This window comes from Pseudopodoces humilis, chromosome 6 (assembly GCF_049639895.1).
Source record: "Pseudopodoces humilis isolate 2021_Gansu_Grassland_sample_001 chromosome 6, ASM4963989v1, whole genome shotgun sequence".
Classification (NCBI taxonomy): Eukaryota; Metazoa; Chordata; class Aves; order Passeriformes; family Paridae; genus Pseudopodoces; species Pseudopodoces humilis.
Window position 1 is genome coordinate 42,541,775 of NC_142205.1, and position 18,625 is coordinate 42,560,399.

At 37.7% G+C, this 18,625-nt stretch overlaps 1 protein-coding gene across 5 annotated transcripts in view; it reads right to left on the minus strand.

Moving 5' to 3' along the window:
- Nucleotides 1–18,625, minus strand: part of TMEM131L (transmembrane 131 like) — a 79,553-nt gene that overhangs the window by 17,334 nt on the left and 43,594 nt on the right. For 2 of the 5 annotated variants that reach the window (XM_088056998.1, XM_014260821.2), the window contains exons 8-23: nucleotides 17,942–18,019; nucleotides 15,954–16,107; nucleotides 13,853–13,911; nucleotides 13,389–13,497; nucleotides 12,324–12,429; nucleotides 11,552–11,705; nucleotides 10,717–10,887; nucleotides 10,382–10,451; nucleotides 8,267–8,384; nucleotides 7,548–7,686; nucleotides 6,435–6,544; nucleotides 4,754–4,826; nucleotides 2,578–2,720; nucleotides 1,811–1,953; nucleotides 1,300–1,486; nucleotides 33–218 (exon numbers count right to left, since the gene is read on the minus strand). In XM_088056998.1, the coding sequence (XP_087913124.1) occupies nucleotides 33–218; nucleotides 1,300–1,486; nucleotides 1,811–1,953; nucleotides 2,578–2,720; nucleotides 4,754–4,826; nucleotides 6,435–6,544; nucleotides 7,548–7,686; nucleotides 8,267–8,384; nucleotides 10,382–10,451; nucleotides 10,717–10,887; nucleotides 11,552–11,705; nucleotides 12,324–12,429; nucleotides 13,389–13,497; nucleotides 13,853–13,911; nucleotides 15,954–16,107; nucleotides 17,942–18,019 (2,000 nt within the window). Of the gene's footprint in view, nucleotides 1–32; nucleotides 219–1,299; nucleotides 1,487–1,810; nucleotides 1,954–2,577; nucleotides 2,721–4,753; nucleotides 4,827–6,434; nucleotides 6,545–7,547; nucleotides 7,690–8,266; nucleotides 8,385–10,381; nucleotides 10,452–10,716; nucleotides 10,888–11,551; nucleotides 11,706–12,323; nucleotides 12,430–13,388; nucleotides 13,498–13,852; nucleotides 13,912–15,953; nucleotides 16,108–16,398; nucleotides 16,563–17,941; nucleotides 18,020–18,625 lie in introns of those variants that run through there. The other 3 variants (XM_088056997.1, XM_014260823.2, XM_014260827.2) reach the window with 2 other exon arrangements.

The following is an 18,625-nucleotide window of genomic DNA, read 5'->3' on the forward strand; positions in this document are numbered from 1 at the left end:
GGAATTCCAGGGTGCTGTGAGGAAAGCCCTACCTTACGAAGAGGACAGTGAGCCTCCAGAAAGACTCTTCCCAGCTGGGTCCTGGCACCACATCTGCACACAGAGGCAACAGATGGTGAGGGAGAGTCACATTGAGTGTGAAGTGGAACTCCAAATCAGCAGCAGTCACTAGTGTGAGCTCACGAATTACCCATGAAGATGTAAAGTCAGGGGTGAATCTGTCAGGAAAAACAGAGGTGGTGTTACTTTTTCATTGTTGGGCTGAATTTTATTTTCTGAAGTCACACTGATACCAAAAAATATGAAAAGAATGACAACAATAGTAATAGGTATGAAAACTAATTTAATAACATTTACCAATATTTTAATTTATTCTTAAAATTACTAAAATATCGCCTCATTATTAATATGAATTATTGATTTAGTCATCTAATAATAAATTTATTTAGTTAGTTGAGTTACATGAAATAATATGATGTTAAAATATTTTTTCAAGCACAGTTAAAGAGTCCGCTATCTGCTTAAACTGTGCAGGTGGCATTAGGTCATCTTAAATTGGCAAAATGTGTGGGTTTATTGTTACTCTTCACAATACTCTTATTACTCACAACACTCTGTGACATGTTTTCCTTTTATTAAGGAAATGCACATCATCAATTCAGGTTAAGTAACAAAAGCACAGCTGTCTAGCATACAGCCAGCATGATTTCAGAAGGGGCTAGGTACTAGGATACAAAAAGGTACTGGAAAGATGCAGAAAGCAGAAGAAACACCAGATTTTTCTTCTTCCACTTCCCTGACCCATCTCATTATTCTACTTGATTGCTAGAAGGTATAACTTGCCTTTCCAATCAGTAGAGGTGAAATTTGTTGTATGGGAAATCACAGTTACTTGAATACAGTAACATTTACTTTACTTTTGTTTACATCACAATATCTTTCACTCAAGGATAGTTTTAGACTATGTGCAATGTTGGGAAAACATGACTCGATTGTTGTCAGGCTACTTGGAACAAGCTTAGAGAATAACAAGCAAATAAATTGTGCCAACTCTTTTGTTTTAATTTATTACTTCATAATGCACTGATAAAAGCACGTCATGCTGCTTTTTAAAAATAATGGGTCATATTAAGAACCAGTATTGTATTATCCATTTGTTAGTATTATCCTGAGGGAAATGCTTACTAAATTTCTATTCAAAATTTTGTGTGTGGTATGCTATTGGAGTGCCTGTTTCTGAAATTAATTATTTCGAATTTCCACTTCAGTTATTTTGTCAACAAATTTGTTAGTGCTTACACAATGCTGATTTCTCGTGATGAGTTCTGAGCCAGGAAAAATTCTTGACAGTCTAACACTTCAAATCCATATCCTTGGCAACTGTAACCATTGATTTTCATTGATGAAATTGTTATAGGAAGAGGCCCAATATTCTCTACTTTGAAGTTCTTCGTAATGGATAGAATTTGTTTGCTGTCTTTCCGTTCTTAAAGGGAAAAAAGAGAACAATTATTTTACAATGTATAAAATGATTTCTTATATTCATAAATAAATTTATATTTTTACTTTCAATTGAATAAAAAAAAAAAAAAAGTAAGTGACCAAGATTTAATACAGACTGCCATGCAGTAGTGTATTTCTAAAACTTTTAATTATTTCCAGAGTTTTGACAAAACAGAATCTACACTTCTCATGGCCAAGCTCTTCAGCTTTTACCATTCTGTTTATGTAACATTAATGTTGTGTATCATTACCAGTGCAGAACAAAGCAGCCAGTTGCACAACCAGAGACCTGTGTCTCCTTACTCACGTCGTCTGCAGTCCATTAGTGTAGCTTCTGGCACCTTAAATCGAAGGGATCCTCCGGCACCAGGCAGTCTTCCCCCTACTTTAAGCAATTCCTTGGCTCCAAAGCCTTCTACATTGACCACATCCAGAACAGTTAAGTTGTTTCTGCCATAAAATAAAAATCAAGCAATCAGCCACTAAAGCACAAATTAAGTTTAAAAATCATGGTTTTGCTCTCTAGGTGCCAAACCAAGACAAAAACGTTTCAGGAACAGAATCAGTGGCCAAACCTGGACAGGTTTCCCCTAAACAGAGACAGGATTGCTCCAGGACCAGACAGTAGTGAATTTCACACAGTGAAGGAGGCAAGTCTAGCGACCAGTGCCACCAGATAACAACTGCACCACTCAGTTGCTTCTAGAAGCAGCCTAGAATGGCTGCTTCTTCAATGAACTCCCTTTTCCTACAAAGGTAACCAATGTTTGGCTGCCTAAAAGACTCACTGGATGGATCCATAACTCCTATCATTATGAAGTCAGACTGAAAACAGCAAAGCCATGCAATGTGTTTCTCTCTTAAAATTGCCTCAGTATAGCCACATGCATTTTATAACCCTCTGACCACATATCAAGAAAATTAATGACTGAGAAATAAGGCTCAAACATTCTTTATTAAACCAGACGTATTATGACTTCCAAATTTTGACCGTTTGTCTATGTGCCAGGACTTTGCAAATTCATTTTTACATTGAGTTGCTTGATTCTCACTTACAGCTAGAACTTGGCTTACCTGATTAAAATAAGGGAAGCTACTCTTTTGTAGTCAAGAGGTGTAAAAATTACACCAACTTTCCTGGTTTCCAGTGGCTGTAAACTTAACCAAAGCATCTCAGAACTGCATTTCTTGCTGATGAGGTCCTCTTGATGTGCATTCTGTTGAACAAAAAATGCACATCTTACTCACAGAAAACATGTGTGTTTAAAGATGTCAGTCAAGAAAGAACTGTACCACTACTTAGCACCATGTAGAATATTTTTGGCAAGAAACATTTCTGCAGAAACTGCTAACTAACTTGTTATACCATAGTCTTTCCTTTTGACAACATAAAACATCAGATAAAATTGTTTATTTGAACAAAAGTTCATATTACTGCACTTATTATGAGGAATGTATTACTTCATTATTCAAAACAGCTTTTATTTGCTCAGATGGAAATGAAATTATATAGCATCTTTCATATTCAAGGAATCCTGAAACACTTCAGAAGACAAAAACTGACAGTGTACTGATTGCACAGGGAAATGTGGCAACCATTATAGCCTCAGAGTATGACTTACAACTTGATTGAAGTGAGAAAGCGACTGCTGGCAAATATGCTGATCATTTGAGCCACTGGAAAGAAGCCAAAGAGAATTCTCTACTACATTAATTGAAAACCACAACTACCAGAAGTTCACTTAGTCTGGAAATAATGTAATTTTTTTTTTTAATACTGTTGTTTATTCTTTCTGCCTCTGAAAAATGAAAATAGTCCTGTAACTTGCTCTTCCAGAAGTGGGGGTCCCCTCTTAGAAAGGGGTGATCAGACACCTACAGCAGTCAAAAAACCCAAAAACATTCCAAAATGGGCTCTCACTTGGTTGTTTCTCAGTTTATGGGTGTTGTACAACAGCTTTTCTGATCTTTTTCAGTTCAAATTTTTTTTATTCTTAGTCTATTTTATGAAAAATAACACACAAAAACTATCAGAACCTGCATTTAATCGTCAACATTTATTAAAAGCAAGCCATGTATGGCATTTGCTAATTTCCCCATGTCACTCCCTACAAAGATGAGCCAAACAATTCACTGCACATAAACTGATTAGGGAAATGATGACCAAGCAGAAATTGAAATAGTAACATCTATTGATTTGGTTAACGAGGCAAGATCCATCTCATTTGGATGAAAATCTAGCTAACCATGCATACTTCCCATAGCTCTTCAAATCTAATGAAAAACATGTACTGCACATACTGAAGTGAAGATCTACAGCTATTTCTCCATTTGGCCAAGAGTATGGTGTGTGGGATTATGGAAGCTCACTCCCAGCCCTGTGCTAACCTTCCCTTTTCCAAAGTATGCCTACAGGCTAGGATTTATGAACTGCTGTCTCCTCTCTTTTACAATAACTCTTACAACTGTTGCCAGAAAGGAAAGGTCAGCTTTGATTAGCATAGCAAACAATCTTTTCTTTTTACAAGATACAAATATTTCATTAAGATCTTAAAGTATATGTGCAGAAACATATATCTACACAGGACATTAAAGATGAAGATGCAGCATGCCACAACAGCAAAAAAAAATACATTCATTCTGGGCTCTTGCACAAACCAGAAGTCTTAAGAAGAAATTCTCCAGGTATTCTGGATAGTACCCTGGTCACCAGAATATGCCAGCTTCTCTGATACAGCACTTCCTCTGTTATCCAGGACACAACATCTCAGGCCTTAAGCACAGCTCAGCACTGGTGTGCCACAGTCAAGAGTTACCACATTCACGCAAAAATTAGGCAGTGGGAACCAGAGAGCACCATGGCAATCCGAATCCAGAAGTTGCAATGGCATGAAGCTGAGATGCAGAAATCCCGGCTCCTCCTCCCTTGAACTACCCAACACTACTTCCCTCTACTGAGAAGATAACCAGCCAGCTCCTGACCCTCCATGGTCAGCCTGGAGCCAAGGGTGAAGCCCCAAAAACATACCCACACACCTGCAGGCATGCATGCACTTTCTCCCTACAGCTGTATTCAAAACTGACTCCAATTCTGAAAATAATTAACTGCAAAGATACAAACCTGATGAAGAATCAAGAAAACACTATGAAACTGCTTTAAATTGCGTTTGGGAAGAACCCAGAAGTAGCACAGCTAGAAAACTCTTTCTCTAGTGTGTCAGATCACGTCTACCAAAATTAGCCATCTTACCCCATGAGAACATTCATCCATTAGCCTGAATTCGGTGGTGGTGAAATTAATAGCTTGCACATTTATGCCGAACCTAAATAAACCAAAACAAAAAGTTAAGCACTTGAAACCCAACCTGTCAGAACTGCATTGACTTAGTTTTACATGCTGGCACCTGTTCTTAAATAAAGGACTACTTTTACAATTGCATTTTGGCAATGTGAAATATGGTGGAAATGTGGGTCTGCATTTCAACAGAATACACTGCAAATCAGTTTTATGTGGATTCCATGCATTTGTAAAACAGACAAATGGCTGGGCATTTTAGGCTGGTCTGTGTAGACTATTGTAAAAGATCACAATCAAGAAATAGGATTTCTAAGCCACACAAACACAGATTCCCTGAAGCTCTTTTTGCTCACATAACTGCTAGGAAATAATCACTATTAAATCTCATATAATTTATTCAAATATCCTTCTTTCTGCTCATGATTTATTTGGGAAAAGTTCCTATTTTCCATCACAAAATTTGCAAATCAAATTCACTTAAAGCAATTGATTTTTTTTTGCACAAATGCAAATTATATGCGTTTGACATTAGGTATTAAAAAGCGACATCAGAAAACCAATATGTAAAATGTAGATTATAGAGGACTAATGGACCTTCAGCCACTGAACTGAAAACTCACTTGTCACAACTGTCAATGACATTAGCTTAAAATGAAGTTAATGGATGTGATTTCTGGTGAATTTACAAGATCTGCAGAAATTAAAGTGTGCAAATACAGAGAAAATGTAATTGCAAACCACTAGAAAGAGTCTATGTGGAAATCATTTAGTATGCAAACAGATGAAGTTACCAGCATGCATATATATACAGAGACATATATATGCACAGGCATATACCTATGTAAAGAAATGAGGTTAAGGAAGCAATTACACAGGGACTGGGACCCCAAATAAGCAAGTTACACCTAACCACAGGAGTAATCCCACTGTCTCTAACCACACAGTCCTACCAACTACAGTTTTTCAAACGTAAGTGTGACAGGGCTTATTCTGGTGAACTTCAGCTCAATCACCAGGTCCCTCTGTTGTTCAAATACCTCTTCTCTAGATTTCTCATTATATTATCTCAATTCTAAAACAGAAAGTCTAAAACAATGCAGAAACATTTATTTAGCTGACTCTAAACATTTATGTTCAATGTCCAGAGGCTCCCTCTGGACCTGCATTTTTCTTCCTGGTTCCTGTTTCCTCTTCAACCTGGGTAATTACCTAAGAAAAGGCTAAGAACCATTCCAGGTGGGAATGGTTCAGATACTTTCTTTTCTTGTCTACAGACTCTACAGATACCAACTAGCACTGTGAGGAGATGTACAACCCCAACTCTAAGTTGTTCACCTCAACTGAGCAGCCTGCACTAAGAGCCTAGAAGATGACAAACTATAATTTATATCTGGAAGACACAAACCAGCTTAAAACATGTTCAATTTGTGTTTTATCAATGATGAGGTACATTACAAAGGCATGCACCATACAGGGAGCTGCCCCAAACATGGCTGTATCTTCCAAAATGGGTCAGAACATAATCCCCAAGTTACAGTTTGAAAAACTAAATAAAACCCAGTAAGTAACAATCATAAAGCATAGCAAATAAGACCTTTTAAAAGGGAAAACAGTATCCTGAGATAGTTATTACCATTTGTTCAGCAGACTCAGTGAAGCTTGGGGATCAGGGTAGTAAGAAAGAGGCAGAAGCTGCAACGTAACTGGGAAGGATGAAGGGTTTCTTAGTACGAAATAGTTTACCTAAATAGTTTGGAGGGGAAAAGAAAGAGTTAAAAACTACATATTTGAGAACTGGTTGGTAAAATAATTCAGCACTGGCAACACAATCTGCATTTTCAAGGGACTTCAATCTGGCTGCTGTCTCAATGCAGGATAATCATAATTGTACGTGACTGCGTGTAACAGCAGGACATGTCACCACAATGTCATAATTTGTAAAATCAGCTAAGAGTGCATTTTGAACCACATGTATGAAAATACAGACTGCCCCCACTCCCCAAACAACCCTTTCATTTGGGTTTTGATTTATGTAGGAGGATGTGAACAAAGCTCTCGCACAGAAGAAAGTGAAGTTAGTGAGGTGCCACCCCTTCTTAGAGAAGTCTGAATGCAAGCAGGTTATAAAAATTTTTGAAATGACTAACAATTAAATTGGACAAATGGAATATTAAGGTAATTCACAATATGTGCATATGAAAACTATTTCCACATGACTGGTTCTGGCCTAGGCTTGGTTAGTAGAGACCTAAATCTGACAAACAAGGAAGAAGTTACTGTCAGTGTGGCTGGAAGATACATTGCTCTGCAAGTGTTGTTTCTATCATAAACGTTTTACACACTTGTTACACAAGGCAGTGGCATGAGGAAGGTCATCCTGTGCAGCCCTACGTGCATCACTAATGACAACACCCCCTACCCCTAGTCCCGTGTTCAATTATTTTACCACAAGCATGTAACTTATACAATGAACACAAGGAAAGTTTTAACAACTACAAAAAATGGTTGGTTAAAATCTACACTGCTTTACTCCTCTCCTTGTACTAAAGTATTACAACTAGGAAGCTAGAAAAGTTATCAACTAGCCAAAGGGATACAAATTTAGTGTCTTAACTGAGACCAAAACACCAGTTCATAAGCAGTATGAAAATGCTAAGCAGCACCAAATACTAACCACAGACTTTGATACTTAAACAAGTTAAACATACATAAACTCAGAAAAAAGGGTAGTAACAACCATCCTCACCATACTACTTTTAACAGCCGTGGCATTAAAGTTGAGTGTAAGGCTGGGCTCTGCAGTCAATCGTGGCAAGTAAAAGGCAAAGGATTCCTCTTCAGAGTTCTTCTGCTGAGTAAAGCGAGATGATCCTAAAATACTTTTCCTGCTTTATTGACAAAAGCAGAAAATTTAGTTAGGTTTTTTTTTTCTTTCAAACAAAGAACAACAACAACAAGATGATTTGCCAGGACCTACAATTCCATCAACTTATCTTTCCTTGAAAATGGTCTCTACAAAATAGTCCATAAAGCTGTAGCCTAATAGCAGAGAGTCAGCATAACTTGTGAATGTGTGTAGGCCAGGGACTAAAAACCTTGAAAGCCATTCAAAGACCCTGAGAAGACTGCTACACGACCTGTTGATGAAGGATTCAGGCAACTCCATAAATGAGCTAGTAAAACATACTTGGACTGCTTTCATGCCAGGTAGCCCCAGTGAGATAACTACAGTCAGAATATTATTTACATTCTATGCTGTAAAGCTTTCTCGTGGCTGGCAGTGCCTTGAAATGAAAGCTGAGGGTGTCTGGGGTGCTCTGAAACTCCATGTACCTCAAGAGAACTAAAGTGCAGAAAATGGTCCAAGATATTTTTTTCTAATTAAGAATACTTCAGAACAGAAATAGTCTTTCTTACAACACTGTACTGGCTTGAACTAAGAACCTCAAGAGATTCTGTACAGACCTGCATGCTTCCCCACGTCTGATTTTTTGCCATCTTTCATAAAGGTCACTTGCAAGCTCAGAATCCACATCCCAGGCAGAACGGTCCAGAGAGAGACTCTTCTGCCAAAGCAGATTTGCTAAAAGGATAATAGATTTTTCATATTTTACATAGATAATATTTGCTCCTTCCATCAATCTACTTCTGAACATGAGTAATCAGTATCTGCAAATTGTCCAGACCCCAAATAAAAAAGTCCACCCACTTTTCCCCTTCAAAGTGAGAATATGCAAAAGTGTATATATATATTACATATATCTATATATTATATATATCTTATATCTATTTTATATCTATATTACTTTCCGTATCAGATTTGCTTAAAGAAATACATCTGCAAAACCAAAGTAACTGTATATGCAAACAAGAGAATGGGTATTGCACAGGCTGTGTATGCCCTAGTAAGCTGTTTTTACTGCTGTTATTTCTAATAGATGCCATTGAAGAGTAACCATGTAGTCTACACAGTACTTTCCACTGATGGCAGTAAAGCATCAAGATAATATACTACATAGTGGTACAAAAATGCATGGCACAGCAGGGAACAGAACAATTCCCACAGTTTGGCAAAAACAGTCTTAATTTTAGCTGCTTTTCTAGATGCTGGTAATTTTCTCAAATTCTTCTTACAGTGAATTGCAAGGCTTTACATCAGTCTAAAGATGAGTGCAATTTAGCAAGTTACACTCATATTGGTTCAAGTATTTTCACACAGCAGAAAGTAGTTAGAAAAGGAAACTTCTTTAGAAAGGAAACAAAAATTACTTAATTTGAAAATGTATGTACTTTATTTTACATAATCCTTAATGTTTAAAGTAATGAATAGAGATTGGTGATTATTGGAATACTCCAACTACAATTTCTTTACGTCAGTATTTTCAGGATCATGCATTACACACTTCTGCATAAGAAATACTAGTATCCTAAAGCAGAAGGCAGAATACCTGTAAGTACAGATCTCATTGTGTGTATTATTAGAATGAAAATAAAGTAAGCAACAATTATTTGGTAGTATCAGCCATATTCCTTCACTGAGATTTAAAAAAAAAACAACAATAAAAAATAGCAAACATTTCCTTCTAGGATACATAACCTTAGCATGCAAGTGTCTCAGTAATTGTTCAAGTCACATGTTTCTATATGTCACCTCAATTCTCCTTTTTATATCTGACTGACTACCACTGCCTTCCTCATATCCTCACACAAAAATACATTTTATGAAACATCGTCTTGAAAACATTTCCAGGAGAGCACTCAAACATTTAAAGCCTATGATACCAGCTGCCTTCTGAAACTCCTTACTGCACAGAGAATAAAAAAAAACTATTCTGAATCAGCTTTTAATAGGTTCAATATTCTTTAAGCAGTATCATCCATGTGATACCTAGCTCACTGTATTTTGGTAAATGCCAGCCAGGTACTTAAAACAGCTACCAGTGTCACAGTATGTGGAGATAGATTCCTCAGTTCCAGAAAAAATGAGACCCCTTCTTTCTGTTTCATACGATACAGTTTTAAGGATGCTGTTCTATAAGCCTGATAAACCATCTTTTGCTGAAATCTATAGAATGATTGCTGTGGGAAAGAGGTAAAGAGAAGGCCTTCAAATTTAACTCTGGACACAGGCAGATATTGGTCAACATTTTCTTTTTGTTTTTCATCAAAGAATTCCCAGGATCTGGGCCCAGGTTGTGCACATTTTCTAGTAACTTTGAGTTAGTGGACAGTTTTACCATTCTACCTCAATATCTCTCAAGGAACTGTGTATGGAAAAAGAAAAGGGCAATACATCACCAATAAGAACTTACAGGAGAGTCTTTAATATTAAAATTAAAAAAACATGTTTCAAGACAGAACAATAGCTTAGCATGTGCTATGGAATTAGATGTCTGAAATATTGCACTGTGTACTCAGCCATTTATTCACCCCCAGAAAAGTGGATGTTTTTAAAAAAACATAAAACTAAGTATTTGCATGAACAATCTCAATATTCTTATTACAAGTCCTGCTATATAAAATGAATTTTCTACAATAAAACTACTGTCAGAAGCCAAAAAAAGCTGTACATGAGCCTACCTGCATCAGACTTTCCCAAGTAGCACTGGATATCACAGTGGGCAATTGCTTCAAAATTAAGGTCTCCTAGCTGGAAAAATAAAATAAAAATATGACAAAACGAGAGAACAAATTTCAGTTTCCCAGTGCATAATTTCAGAGTCAAATAAGAGAATTAAAGCCTTGAATTAAGAGAATTAAGTTCCAAGAGAACTATAATTACATTGCTGTTCAACTCTGGGGACTTAAGCTACACAATGGTTTAACAGAGTGGTTGGGTACTGAGCTTTTCTTTCAGGACTAAGAGCAGATTTCTGGCCTAATAATAATTCAACACACACAATTGAACACAATACCTTGGACACAGTCGAATATATCTGCAGAGGTATTTCAAACATCACTCCCACATTTGTGGACAAACAAATACTAGAGAGCACATTCGTTACAGTGTCTTTCACACTGAGCTTCAAAGAAAATACATTCCAGCAGCCTGGAGGTAGCGTCAGAGGTTCAGCGAAGTTCAGGATCTGAAAAGAATCAAATGACAGCTGAATTAAAATTGGTACAGCACTTTCTGATGCAGGTGGTACCTTGAAAAATGCAAACTTTCTCATCCTTTGTGTTTTTGCTGTTACTACAACATGGTCATTTGTGCTCATACCTAATCCATACAGTGCACTTATGAAAATCTCAATATCAAAACATAAAAAGAGCCATTTAGATGCCTACATCATGTGCTCATTCATAAACCAGACTTGCCTGATTTGAACCAAGGAGTTGTGCCAATAAATTACTGGCTTTAAAGCTCATCTATGTACTAAAGGCTTCCACTATGAAGAAATGCTGAATCCTAGAGAGCACAAACACACACATTCAACAATTCTGAGAACAGAGCAATGGTCTGTAATTTGATGCATCTTTAGCTGCAACTCAAATGAAAGAGCAGCTGTCAATGAAACAACACAAAAGTAAGCTGGAGAGTGAATAATGCCTCTTGAGACATTAACCTAATAGTTACAAATGTACTAAAACTTTCTTTTTAGAAAGTTTTTTCTAAAGTTGTTTTCTAAAACAACTGATTCCAGCCAGCTCTAAGAACACAGAGTTCTTCAAAGAACCTATTTTGTATGTCAAAGGTCCAAATCTTCAAATCAAAGACAAAAAATTGTATGAAGAAGAAATAAAGCTTACCTTTACTATGTTCTTTGTTTCTCTGGCTACGAAGACCTCATTCAATTCAATGCTGAAGTAAAAATTATTTGTAAACCATATGGACCAATACCCTGAAGTATTATGATGTGGTTCTATATGAAACAGTGCTGCAGAAGGATCTACATCAAAATACCTATAAGTAAATACAGAAAAAATGCATATATACCTTCTATTGTCCTTGAGTACACAAGAGATGATACCATAGCATTCTTGTATGATGAGGGCCTTCAAAGGTCTCCCAGAGAAAAAACCAAATTATTTATTTGGGAATAATTACATATGAGATTAAAAATTCATAAGAACCATGTAAAAGAGACAGGGAAAGTATCTACCCTCATGTTATGCTATAGCATAACATATGCTCTGTGATACAGCAGGCTGGATGAAACTGGCAAAAGATGACTGAAGCAAGAAAAGACTTCACATTTTTTCTAAGCCTATCCACCTTTGGCGTTGCATTAACAAAGGTGCTGGAGATTTTATCATAGACTGAGCAACATTTATACAATATGAGCTGCTATCTTTTTACTGGCTCCTAAAATTCCTCTTGGGATAAAATACAGAATTATTACTTTAAATGTGACAGGTCTGTTTTGGCAAATGGCACCAAAACAGTAGGAAGAAGCCTCTTCACTGACCTTGGAATCACAAAGTGACAAAGGAAGTTAACTTCATCTCTTAGAAGTAAGGTACAGTATTTTCATTACAGTATCAGTGAATGTTAACAAACAAAACTCCACTGTCAACCTACCCTTCCATCACAGGACAGAAAAGACAGGCTTTGAGTGTTGTAGTGCCTTTCAAAAGATTGTTCTTGTTGTTGTCAGAATAAAGACTTTCACTGTCACGGGATGCAGCTAGAAAAGAGTAAACACGTGGAATACATCAGCCAGAAGCATATCCAAAATTATTTTCATCTAAAGATTTGCAAGAACACGAAAAAGGGGAACCTTTCCTGGTGCAATCCTCACACAGGTGCGTAAAGCATCTAATTGAATCCTAAGATTCAATCTTTTCAGAGGTTTCAAACCTTGCCTTACAAAGTATTCATTAATGCTGAACACCTTAAAAAAATACACACACAATAAAGGCTGTGAAGAGCAGCCTGACCAATTTTAACCATGTGTTATTGGCACAGCATTCTTACTAATCAGAGCATGCTGCCTCCTTTTAACAAATGAAAAACTGCTCTGAAAAAGAGAATCACTTAACGTAATAGTCCCTTCTTTCTTTTTACTCATCCATATTTTCTCTAGGAAAAAAATGTCTTAATATCACTGTGAAAACAGCCTGTTTCATTAATGTTTAAAGCCTGTACAGTGCAGTCTAGTGGTCAGAATAGGAAACAGGCTGGAGTCAGGAACGCTTAAATGCCACTCTCTGCTGTTCCACAAACATGTCTGGTTTCAGGCAAACCTCCTCACTGGTCTGCCAAGGAATGTCATAGAAAATGACCACCCAAGCACAATAGCCTTTTAGAAAACATATTTGAAACAGAAAAAAAACCCATAAACTATAAAAGGATGTTGAAAAAGCATATTCAATAATTATGCTTTTTGTAAAATCAGCTAACGTTTTAGCAACTGTTTTTTTCCCCTTTTTCAAGCATGTATAGCTTAGAGGCTTCACCAGCATAAGAGGAACCACATACACACAAAAAGGATGGAAACTATTAGCAAAAAGAATTCATCCTCTTTCTCAATAAAGTCTAGACAAGCTGATTTTGAGATCTTTCAGGGTCTCTGCTGAAAAAAATACCCTTTTTTCAGCAATCAAATCCTATTTAATCATATCTCTAAATATGTGTAACCCGTACCTTTACAAGAAATAGAAGCAACTTTTGTGAAGTTAGTAGATGATGAGGATAACAATACTGGCTCAAACTCCACAGCTGATGTGTCCTTTTGTGACAACTGCCGTATTTCCTGCATGAAGACAAGACAAATGATCTTTACAGCAGTACTACCATTATTAGTGTTGCAGCTCCTGTATTAGTCTATCTTCTTGTCAAATTTGCATGTCACCATCTGCCACTTTCTCATATCTTCTAAATCAACACATGAATTTTTATTCAAGTTTGCAGTATTTACATCTTAAAAAAAAAAATCCATCACTGAACTACAACATGTCATCTCAAGGATCTATTAGACATTTGGGCACACTTTAAAAACTTATAAGTGTGACATTTGCCACCAGCAAAATCAATCTGCCATTAGAGAAAGATAATTCTCTAATCAAATTCACCACCCTAAATTATGATTTCCTGAAGCCCACAATTACCTGTATATGCACAAGGCTGCTTCCAGAATGCATGATATACATATCTACTGATGAAGGACCTGTCCAAAAGAATAAACACCAAGGTAAATTTACCAAGGACAGAAACACTTGTTTTGTCCTCATAGGAGAAGCAATCCCCATTTAAATTTTAAAATCTTTGTGTGACAGATACCCTTGTAAACAGGAGGAACTATTCACATCTTGAGCTGGCAAACATTTGAGAGAGGAGTAAAAATCCACTCAACAAGAGTTTTAGCCACAAACAAAAAGGCAAGCTTTAAGAGGGAACCTTCATAATCCCCTAAATCATAGACCACACACAACTCCTCCTCCTAGTGGCAGGGAGACAGGAGTTAACAGCTGAAGGGAAGAAAAACAGCTGACTATGAAGTAACTTTCTAAGGGCCAGTCTATCAATAGCAGGAGAGAGAGTCCAGTTAAAACTGTTCTGTATCACACACAGCTGAACCAGATCCTGTCTCACCTGCTTTAAAATGCAAGCATTCCCAGGAAATAATATGAAGTCAGATTCAGCACTTAGGGCTGAATCAGTTATGGTCTTGTCACCTGGCAGGTAGCAAACCATTGCCTCAATCAGCAGGAGACAGGGGAATCACAGCTTTCACCTGCTGGTAAGGTGGTACAGCTATGTTGGGGAGCCACCCTTGGTCACTGGCAAAGCTATGTGCTCACCCACAGGGCAGTAGGAAGATGTAGAGGATCAAAATAAACAGGACAGAGTAAGAATTGACCACCATACTACAGTCCTTCCATGAGGAAGATAACTTGAGTTTTTGCCCTTGCTTATGCTTGTATTAAATTAATGTATGCAGGCTGACATGAAAGGACATTCTCCCACCTGACCAGCCACGATTTCTAATAATGTGTGTGCTTTGCTCACTCCCAAAAGTGTTCAAGGTGTTGATTATGAGCTCCATATACCCCACAGCTGATTAAAGCAGACTTCTCCTCCAGCTGGTTAGTTCCCCTGTGCAGACCCTGCCTGTCCCACTCCAGGTGCTAACTTCCCACCAGCAGCTAATCCAAAAGGCTTATAGGACCAACCTCTAGCACAGACAGGATTTACAACTGCACTATAATTAACAGAAAACAGTCCTAGAAGATACTCTAGTACTTCAACCATCGAAAGTGTTAACAGCAAGCACCCTTGACAGAACAGATGGGAACAATTTTCTACCAGCCTCAGAATAAATGTACATCCACAATTCAACATAACAAAGCCCTGGCATCTCACTGGCAGGGAAACTAGGTTTACAGTGGGTATTTCAGTTTCAGCTCTGAAATACCAAATCACAGAACAGGCACAAGGGAAACAGCACATATTGTAGATATTGTTTTGTGTATATTGTACCTATTGTTTTGTGACTAAATTCTGAAATTAATTTCTCGAAAGACAAAACTGTCATGTTCCTTTTCCACAAGTATGTTAAGAAATATTATTTTAATCTGGATTCTTAAGCACTTTCTTCTCCAATCAGAAAGGAAAACTGGCAGAAATGTCTAAAAAAAGCTGTTCTAAGAGACTGCAAGGCTCTATAAATAACTTAAAATCCCCTGGATTTAGAGGATTTGCAGCATAAAGAAACTGCAAGGAGTTGGTTGTTTTGCCTGTGGAATTCTAGCTTACAAGAACAAATAATGTGCACATCTGTATTATCTCATTACCCTACTTTCCATAATGGCCACTATCCCCAGTACTGTATAAACCACTCTGCCTTCACAATCCCATTACGGTCAATTTAATTAATGGGAAACCAGAAATGCAGTTGTAGAATTCAAAGGACCATGTCATCTTTCCATACTGTTCAAGCAGATGCGTAAGCATGGGGAACTAAAGAATGAAAGAGATCTAGTTTACGACTTCACAATTGTTACCTTTATGAAGAAAACTGCTTATGGTAACTCTGCCCAACACAAATTCTCTGCAAGCTGTGTTTAACTGAACTTACTTGGTTTCCCTTACTTGTGAAACTTCAAGCTGTCGCTGAATTTGATTCAATTTAGGATGCCAAATTACATATTATGTATTATACACGTATAAAAAGTTTAATTACATTTAACAGGTAGATTTAGGACTTACCTGAGGTCTTTGTTCTTTCCATTGCTACATAAACTATAAAAAGATTCTCCAGTAAGTATTGTCTGTGTTCCACAAAATCTTGCTGGCCATTTTCCACTCTTACAGTTAAGCTCATTTCTAGCAGCATTGGGTCATCGGACATAAAACAGCAACTCTGGAGCAAGACAAAGGGATAATGGTGTGTGTGTGATGGGGGACAGAACAGAAGAAATTCATTACACTAAGGAACTTTGAGAAATTAATCAAAGGTATTATCTAAGAGACAAGGTTTCCAGCACCAAAGTGCTGGCAAAACAGAAGTAATTAGGACCTTAGCTAAAATCTCAGCAGAAACCAAACACAGTGCAGGTACAGAAAGCACAGCAAAAACAAAGACAAAAACAATTAAAAAAGACACTGAACCTTGAGAGAATGCAAATTTATATACTGTCTTAGTCAGTCTCACCTCAGGGACTGTAAAACAGTTTCCTTTGTTAAATCCTCTGCCTTCAATAAAATGTGCCATAAACAGACTGATGCATGTGTCTTAATGGTAGGAAGACAGTTCATGTTCACTGATCTGTTTATAGTTAATTTTTCCAAATCCTGTGTTTTTGTCTCCATTTCTCACTGAAGTAATTTTAAAAAAACAAACATACATGTACAATTCTTAATAGAAAACACTGTTGTCTGGCTAGAATACTTCAGAAAAATACAAATAGGATCTTATTTCTATCTGTTAAGTAATGGCTCCTGTTAACACAGCTAAGTCATAGCAACTACAAAGACACAGACACCGTTTCACAAAAAAAATTAAAGCCAACAAAGCAAAACAGAACTAGACAATCAACAGCAAATAACATAAATTAGTTCTGCATCAAACCACAAAAGTCACTAAATTCAGGCTCCAATGCCCTATCAGGGGGACTAATCTGCCCCGGATGGAGGATGAGAAAACTGTCACATAAAGTGCTCTCTGAAGTGCAGCAGAACACTTCCAGCTAATCTCAAGTCACACAAGCAAGTACAGCAGGAGTGGGGAAGAGCCTGAGGATGGGATGCCAGCTCACATAGCATCAGAGACGCTCAGCACTTGAAATGGCTGCCAGGAGCAGGAGAGGAGGCTGCCATGGAGCCTGGAGCACAGGCACGGTGTGCCCTTGGGAAGCTCAGGCGAAAGGGCAGACAGCCGCACTCCACGCAGCCACCAATGTTCACCTCAAGCACCTCAACACACTGCAAGAACCAACTGGGGAAGCGAAGCAGCACAGGAATGCTGCTGTGTGCAACATGTATTCCATACAGGAATCCAGCTATGGAGCCCGGCCCTCATCACTCCTGGGGAAAGAGGTGCCGTCAGCCACAGCGCCGTCTCAGTCTGACACAGCGCTACGCCCACGGAGTGACCACAGAGCAACACCCACCCCCCGTGTAAGGACACTGGAGAACAAATGGCAAGAGGACTCGGATGGCACCACTCAGGACAAGAAGATAACCTACAGTCCTGAAGGCTCAGTGCTTTCAGAGGAGCATTTCTGCCAAGACACTTGCCCCACCCCAGCTCTGCCCAGCACCATGGCTGCCCTCACACTCCCCTCAGAAACAGCCCAAGCAGCCCAGGCTTCAGCCTGTCAGCTCACTGATCACTTCTCACTGCGAACCAGACACTCCTGAGAAGTTTCTGGAGGAAAGATATTACAGAAATCTATCATTCTTGTGCCCCATGTCAGTAGTGCAATACCTACACATCAGAATGCGTAGCCTGAGGGACTGGTTTTGGTTTGATTTCTTGGGAGGTTTATGGGGTGCTGGGTATCTTTTTTCACCTCCTTCTCTCCTGAAGATTTTAGTGTGATATGGTACAGTTTTATAAAAGCACAATTCCCCATTAAACTGACACACTTGAAACCACATTTTTTCCTGAAACTTCTAGAGCTGTGGAAAGTGTCCCTCTAAGCTTGGTTTAAAATAAGAAGAGTTACATAGGTATTAAATGATAATAAGCATACCTTAACTAGCTGATATGTGTCATTAGGTAAACTGCATTCAAGGTGAACCCGTAAGAGACTGGCATTCATTGTTTCTGTCTGTAAGAAAGAAAAGTGAAGAAAACATTAAACACATTGCTTTAAATGTTATATAAATCCAATTCACACGCCATGATTTATAAAGATAATCTGCTTCTTCATATACATAATACAGCAATGTAAGGAAATTTTAATTCATACAATTACTCCAGTAATCAATCTCCAAATCTCAGGACTCCATCAGTATCTACCTACTTAACAAACTATTATTACACATGATTATTAAATATTTATACAGCATCAGCATGAGAACTCTAACAAATTATACCAAAAAACTGTATTTAACAGGGCCTTTGTGTGCAGTATAAAAGCTTATTTCCTTGTTTTCTGTGTATTTTCTTTGCTGATTGGATACTGAAATACAGTATCTAGGCCAAGAACATAATGCTTCTTGGACATGGTCTGATACGTAGGCTTCATGCCAAAATGGACAGACAGAAAATACTTGTTTTGCCTTTTTATCGACTAGAATGGGAAAAGAAAAGAAAAGATGACATTGACTGTGCCAGCTTGTAAAGCACTCATAAATCTAATGGGGAAACAGCACTGACAAAGCCAAGTACAGTTCATTAAAGCTATCTGGAAATCTGCACTGCCAAATTACTG